General features: G+C 41.9%; 1 protein-coding gene and 1 long non-coding RNA gene across 8 annotated transcripts in view; one reads left to right on the forward strand and one right to left on the reverse strand.

Moving 5' to 3' along the window:
* Positions 1 to 7718, forward strand: part of dpr19 (defective proboscis extension response 19) — a 99373-nt gene that overhangs the window by 76348 nt on the left and 15307 nt on the right. For all 7 annotated transcript variants that reach the window (XM_089465848.1, XM_089465843.1, XM_089465842.1 and 4 more), the window contains 2 exons: positions 2111 to 2321; positions 2379 to 2490. In XM_089465848.1, the coding sequence (XP_089321974.1) occupies positions 2111 to 2321; positions 2379 to 2490 (323 nt within the window). The remainder of the gene's footprint in view (positions 1 to 2110; positions 2322 to 2378; positions 2491 to 7718) is intronic.
* LOC149270105 (uncharacterized) lies at positions 360 to 2116 on the reverse strand. The gene is made up of 3 exons (XR_016269504.1): positions 970 to 2116; positions 865 to 900; positions 360 to 805 (listed from the first exon to the last, which is right to left on the reverse strand). It is a non-coding gene; the product is annotated as an uncharacterized LOC149270105 (long non-coding RNA).

Genomic DNA, 7718 nt, shown 5'->3' on the forward strand with positions numbered 1-7718 from the left:
TAACATTAAAAGTAACGGGACTGCTCTTTTGGCAACCTACTGTGTCTTTTAACAGTGGGCTTTCAAATAGTGCTGCAAAAGAATCGATATTCCGTAATATCGATATTCACGATATTTTCAGAGAAAAAGATCGATAAAAACGATATATCGAACACTTCTTTTAAATGTTAATTTTCTTGCTTAGAATCCATTATAATATTTATATTAATTATGACTTCTTAATGGATAAAATGGCAACCATTTCAAGATTAAAATAAAAGCAACATCATCAAACCGAACAAAGTCGTATAACAAATTATTTTTCATTAACTTAAACCTAAAACAGCAATTCATTAAAGCAAAAATTCACTATGCTCCTTAAAATTATATTATAATAATAACAAAAACAATTGCCTCCATAGCAGTTTGAAAAAAAAAGAAATTAAGACAAAACCCATTGGTTTTTATTTAAAAAAAAATAGTTTGTTTACTGTTTCCGGTTTTAATGACGCCCTTCTGGAATTAGCAATCATTCCAGCTTTGCTAAACATCTTCTCGCTCTCAGAGGACGTTGCCTCATATTTTTTATTTACGAAGTGCAAAATGCTACCGGACTTGGGTGCCAATTGACTCTCTTGCAGCGATGGATGCATGCGTGTTAAGTGATTTTGAAGGCTTGTGGTATTTCCACTTGTTTTGCAGACCTTAAAGCAATTTCTGCACACCGCACAGCCATCCTTTCCTTTTTCAAAATATTTCCACACTTCGGATTTTTTTGGGGCTCCCACGGTCTTATTTTCTTCATCGGAGTCCACCCTCGCCGCGCCTAAAACACACAAGCTATGATTCCAAGCTTTTCCAATAGGATATATCAATTGTACTTACGTTTTCTTCCCAAAAACTGATCCATTTTTTTTCTTTCTATTGCAATTAAATTAAATCAATCAATTTGTATACAATTTAGCAAAATTAAATAAATGCGCTTCTTACACAGTTAAAACCAACGCCAAGAATAACCATTTTTCCGATATATCGATACTAAGCCATATCGATCTTTTGCCAAAATTCGAAAATATCGATTATAACGATTCCGATCCGATATTTTTGCAGCACTACTTTCAAATCATCAAGCTCAACAGCGCACAAAAACTGAAGTTTGTTCGCGACGATCCCAGCTCTTTCCTTTTGAGTGAAGAGTATACCGAAATATTAAAAACATTTGCCATGCTCATGCAAAATGTTTGAGTTTTCATTATTATTTGTGGGAAGGCTATGAAAGCGTTTGTGCGCATAATGAAAATGTTTTCGTGTCGAGCATGCACACACACATTGTCCCTTGCTACATGTACTATGAGCACTTGTGTGTGTGTTTTATTAATAAAAAGTTATTAAACACTACCTAACTCTCATGCTCATGCCAAATGTTTGCGTTTTGCTTAATAACTTTTCTAGTTGTTCATGAAGCTTTTAGATTGTGATTGCATCATTAAATTGCTTGGCTGTGCCAAAGAACAATTGACTAGTGTTTGAAATACGCCTTATACAAACCTATCGGTGACGAAATGGATATAAGGTTAGGAGCGAATTATAACAAACTTCGAAATTCTATAACATACATATGAATTTACATATACAAATTTACCGACTCTAGCTGTAAAGATGTTGGAGATATAATTAAAAAGCTTACTTTCAATATGTTCTTAATGGAGTAAAAAAAAAAGAAAAAAAAAAGGGAAGAGCTATCGATATTTGGATATCCGCGCTAAATATTCGGACATTTAAAAAATTCAAGTCTCTAGCTCTGATATCTTCTGAGATCGACAGGAACAGACGGAAAGACGGATGGACATAAAAACGGACAGGGCTAAATCGATGATTTGTGATTTTCCATTTTTAATGGGCTTAGGGCCTGCTGCATCGTTGTATTACAGTCGTTGTATTTACAGTCCAGAATCAATATAGAGTTTACAGTCCATTAGGAATATATTCTCGAGTTTACAGTGCAGGCTTATCTAGATATTGCGGATCTGGCTACGGTGGGCTGTAAATGAGTATTCTGCAGTCGGTAACGCCGGACTTCTACGTTCTTATTTGTTTTATATGTAACATACCATATATTGATTATTTGTAGGTTTCTTGGATACGGAGAAAAGACTTCCAGTTGCTCACTGTCGGCTTATCAACACATAGCAGTGACAAACGATTTTTAGTTGAGCATACTCGTCACATGGGCCATTGGTCGCTGAGAATTAAGGCCGTCAGGGAAGACGACAAGGGATTGTATGAATGTCAATTGTCGATTTACCCTACACAATCAATTTTTATTGAATTGAAAATAGTTGGTAAGTCTCTATTAATAAGCAAATATCGCAAATAAAACTTAGGTTTTTTATTTACAGAAGCAGTTGCGGAAATATCCAATACTTCTGATATTCTTATTGATGAAGCTTCCACTCTTCAGCTGCAATGTAAGCTTAAGGGTGCTACAGAAAACCCATCTTTCGTATTTTGGTAAGCTTTAATAATAACAGTTAAAAAGTAAAAATTTATATACATACAGATAAATGGCAATCACATGAATTCACTTTTTATACCCTGAAATCATTTTCAATGGGAAATCAGGGTATAATGGTTTTGTTAAATGTATGTAACAGGCAGAAGGAGGCGTGGCAGATCCCATAAAGTATATATATTCTTGATCAGGGCGAGCTGAGTTGATTTAGCCCTGTCCGTCTGTCCGTATGGTTGAACGCGTGGATCTCAGAAGATATAAAAGCTAGAGACTTGAAATTTTTTTCCTAGGTCCGTGTATAGCACGCGCATATCGAGTTTTGCTTTAAATATCGATAAATTGCCCCGTTATTTTGTTATCGATCAAAAACGTTATCGAAACCCAGTAATAAAATTATATCTCATACATCTTTAAAGCTAGAGTCTCCAAGTATCCTTTTTACTTATATGCATTTTATACAATTTCGGTTTTTGTCAAAATTTACCCCCTACCCCTAATTCACCCCCTCATCCTCACATTTCTAAAAGGCGTATTTAAAATACTAGAGACTTGTGCTTTGGCAAATACATACATATCCAGGATATAATCACAATCTGAAAGTTTCATGAAGAAACTACATCCACAAGAAAAGTTATTGAACAATTAAGTTCCTTTAGTAAGCCACCACTGCAGCCAATGCGTGTTTATGCGTGCGTGCGTATCTCTGTGTGTGTTTGTGTGTGATGTGTGTGTATATGCCTGTGTGTGTATGAGTGTGTGTGTGTGTGTATGTGTGTGTGTGCGTGTGTGTGCCTTGTGTAAGCAGAAAGACGCGAAAAATGATTGAAACAGCTATTGCTCGAAGGGTTTAGAGTATCTCGTAGTCGGGCACTCTCGACTAGAGCTTTCTTACTTGTTATACGCTGATTATATATTACCCGCACTACAGAAGAGACCAAGCGCAGTCACAGTTAGCAGATCGCCTGCTTATGCATGCGTGTGGATTCAAATTTATGTATGTGAGCATGCGTCCATCGCCCATTAGCTTCTTTGCCGTCGTGCAAAGCTGTTCGCCTTGAAAGCGTTGCGTCGCGCAGGCGCGTGTGAATTCCGCTCCACAGCTTCGGCGACCAAATCCTCTAGTGGCACCATGCCGCCTATGACGAGCGCCGCGTCATCGGAGACAGTTTTGAAAGCGCAGTGGACTCTGATTGCGCTCAGTCTGTAGGTCGCGCAAATGCCCCGGCTGTAGCTCGGCGTTGCCGAGCTCTCGAGCATATTGGCATAGCATAGAGAATGACAGACCTATTACGTCGTTGCTGCTAGGTCCCCGCGTGTTAAGCATAATTCCAGAGAGAGCTCTACAAGAATCAGCTGCCTTTTTATGCACATATTCTAAGTGCTCGCGGAAAGTTAATCTTGTGTCTATTATGACGCCAAGATACTTTATCGCCCTCTATGACGCGATGGTGACGCTGCCTAGCTTTATGTTGGCCATTTCCACTTTTTTGCGACTACTTACTAGGACGACTTCCGTTTTGTGCGCCGCTAGCTCGAATCCAACTCATATCAACCAGTTTCGTATGCGATTGTACTTTCGCTAAAAATTATCCTCTGTTTCATTAAGCCTATGGCGACGACGGCTACATCATCAGCAAAGCCAATGGTGTGCGCACCTGCCCGTAGTTCCAAGCGCAGCACGCCGTCGTACATGATATTCCATAGGAGAGGCTCCAACACTGAGTCTTGGGGTACTCCGGCTGACACTGTATGAGTTTGGGGACCCTCACTCGTGTTGTATACCAGTGTTCTTCCTCTGAAGTAGCTCTTTATTATCTCTTTTAGATATTTAGGGATATTGTATTGTGACAGCGCATTTAGTATCATATCCCAACTAGCTGTGTTGAAGGCGTTCTTAACGTCCAGGGTCGCGATGATGCAGTATTGCTTCGTCCCGTGCCTCCATCTGGTGCTTGGATGGCGGAAGTTGCCAGGCCAAGAACTTTTTCTAGAGCATCCGTTGTTGACCGGGCCTTTCGGAAACCAAATTCATTAGGTGACAGGACTCCGGCGCTAGCAAGAGAAACCTCTAGTCTAGACCCAATCAGCTTCTCAACCACCTTTGCCATGGTGTCTAAGAGTCAGATTGGTCTATACGACGATGGCTCTTCCGGAGGCTTGGGTGGCAATACCAAGTTCTGAGTTTTTCAGGTTGCAGCGAACGTCTCCTGAATTAAACATTCGTTATATAATTCGGCAAACGTACTAGTGTGCAAGGGCTAGATTTAGCGCATGATTTGGGATCCCGTCCGGCCCTGGAGCTGAGATAGATTTAAGACCTCTGAAAGCTACTAAGATTTCTTCGTCTGTAACTAAGACAATTTGAGTGCTCGTTCAGGTCTGATCAGCAGCCTCGGACACAGGGGCATGAATGGAGCTTAACCGTTCTGGAAAGAGCATTTCACCTATTTGTACATGCCACCAGTACATAGGCTCCTGATGTCGCGTGAACTGTTTGCGACGTAACATTCTCTTGTTGCAGGCACTCTGAATTTGGGCTACCATTTGGCATGCTCTGGCCTTAGCAATACCCAGAGACTGAATGGCCTCTGAAAAAGCCGTGGGATCAAAAGTTTCCAGCCGATACGATTCCCTCCACAAGCCCTGGCAGGTGGCTCACCTATTGTGAACAGAAGTGCCGTATGATCGCTGATCGTACAGCTATCGCAGTGGCTCCATGTTGCTTCCCGAACGAGGGATGAAGTGACAAAAGTAATGTAAATTACAGATCCGTATCCAGCCCGACTGAAGGTGAACTCGTGGCCAGTGTTGAGCAGTGCAACATCTAGTGTCGCGAAAATCTCCAGTAAGATACGGCCTCTGACATTTGTTGTATGGCTGCCCCATTCTAACGCCCATGAGTTAAATCTCCTGCTATAATGGCCTTCCGACCCCTAGCATCCTCGGCAAGCTCGTCAAGCGCCGTTGTGAAATCACTGAGCTGCATGCTGGGGGCCAGGTAGCAGCTGTAGAGCCATAGGCAACCGTATTGGCCGTATTGGCCCATTAAATGACTTAACATTCGAAAGAACATTCGTTGTATTGCCACATACCCACAGCACCGCTTCGCCATTAGCATCTGTTGCCCATGTCCTGGGGCAGCTGGTTCTACAGAGGTGAGGCTCACTGAGAAATGCTACGTCAATGCATTTTTCTCTTATGGACTGCTCTAGTAGATCTTGGGAAGCAACACTGTGATTTAAGTTAAGCTGAAGAAACCTTAACATTTCATTTTACGCGAAGCTTCACGGTAGGATGGGCACTTGAAGCTGCCTGCTGAGTGATCCGTCTGCTTTTCACCTTTCCGGATGCAGAGGCTACATTTTGGTGGCTTGGTGCATGCTTTTGCACTGTGACCCATCTCTCCACACCTGAAACAGGCGCCCTTTAGGTCACAGTCGTTGACGCAGTTGGCTGCAATATGACCGTAATTGAGGCACTTGAAACAGCATTTAGACATACTACCCATCCTATTCTGATTTTGGACAGCTCGAGCAGAGTTTTAGCTTTCCCCATTGGAAGAGCAACCGTAACTCTTTGCTGTCCACCAAAAGCTGATCGAAGTGATTTGATAGCCTCAATGGGGAGTGAGCTATCCTTGAACTCTACCCTAATTGCCTCCAAGATCATAGATAAATCACGAATCTCTTTTTTGAGGGTGTTTTCCTCTGATCGGTGGCAACTTCCCTCGACCGCTTGGGCGTATTGCTACCTGAGATCGCGCTAGTGCTCGCTTTCTCCACTACTTTCTGGAGCGGCATGGTCTGCACCTCGCAGTTTTTAACCGGTCGGTTGCAGAGCTTTTCGGTCGTCTTATGGAGATTGACCAGCCTAGCTAGCTCCTCTCTCATTAGGGCATTAATATGCCGCTGACCCCCAAATAAGGCAGACAAACCCTCTAGGGTAACTCCTATTTGGGCACGCAACTATTAGGGACTGATTAGAAGTCAATGTCTGCGGCAACGTCCTCTGTTGTTGCTGCGGCGATCGCTGCAACGAAGAACGGCGCGCGAAAGCTTGCAGCTCGTCCTCCATCATGGCATCCACTTATAAAGCCTGTAGTGGGCAATGGCTACTAATAAAATTTGAGTTTAGAGAACGCAGTAACTTAAACTCAGCGTAACTACAGTGAGAGCCCGAAAGTATGCACAATTTCTAATAACTGTTACTTCACTCCAGCAGCCAGGATGCTGTCTTTGCTGAGACTTAGCAACTTACCAAAGTTAGTGAGCTAATAACAGATGTTATTATTTGCACAAGTGTGACGCCTAAAGTTACAAATTTTTTCGCGCTTAAAAGAAAAGGAAAGAGGAAAGCCCTGACGCCAAAACAATGACGCTATTGCCGCCCCCTCTCTTGCACCACTGGATTCCACCGCTGGGGCACTTCACGAAACGCCGCGCAGTAAGTCTTTGGTAGTTTTCGAAGTCGCTGTGTACGTCTCGCCCACAGCATACAAGTTTCTTTAGTTTTTTCCACTTTCACAGGGAAAACCTCCGAACAAGCTATAGTCAACGATGGATTACAATAACATCGACCGCACTCCACGAAAACGCAACTCGAGCTGTGTGTGTGAGCTTTCTTATTTGTTTTCTTTTATTATACCCTGAACCCATTTTCAATGGGAAATCAGGGTATAATGGTTTTGTTGAAATGTATGTAACAGGCAGAAGGAGGCGTGGCAGACCCCACAAAGTATATATATTCTTGATCAGGGCGACGAGCTGAGTTGATTTGGCCCTGTCCGTCTGTCTGTCCGTCTGTCCGTCTGTCCGTCCGTCCGTCTGTCCGTCTGTCCGTATGTATGAACGCGTCGATTTCAGAAGATATAAGAGCTAGAGACTTCAAATTTTTTTAAAATATCCGTAATTACAGCGCGCATATCAAGTTTATCATTAAAAATCGATAACTCACCCCGATCTTTTTTATCGATAAAAAACCTTATCGAAAACCAGTTATAAAATTATATCTTCTACACCTTATTGCTAGAGTCTCCAAATTTTTAATGTATGCTTATATGCAATTTATACAATTTCGGTTTTTGTTAAAATTTACCCCCCACCTCTAAATTCACCTCCTCACCCTCACTTTTGTAAAAAGCGTATTTCAAATACTAGAGACTTGTGCTTGGCAATTACATGCATATCCATGTTATAATCATAATCTGAAAGTTTCATGAAGATCGTAC

The sequence above is a fragment of the Drosophila arizonae genome, chromosome 3 (assembly GCF_054131065.1).
Source record: "Drosophila arizonae isolate 15081-1271.41 chromosome 3, UAZ_ARI_1.0, whole genome shotgun sequence".
Lineage (NCBI taxonomy): Eukaryota > Metazoa > Arthropoda > Insecta > Diptera > Drosophilidae > Drosophila > Drosophila arizonae.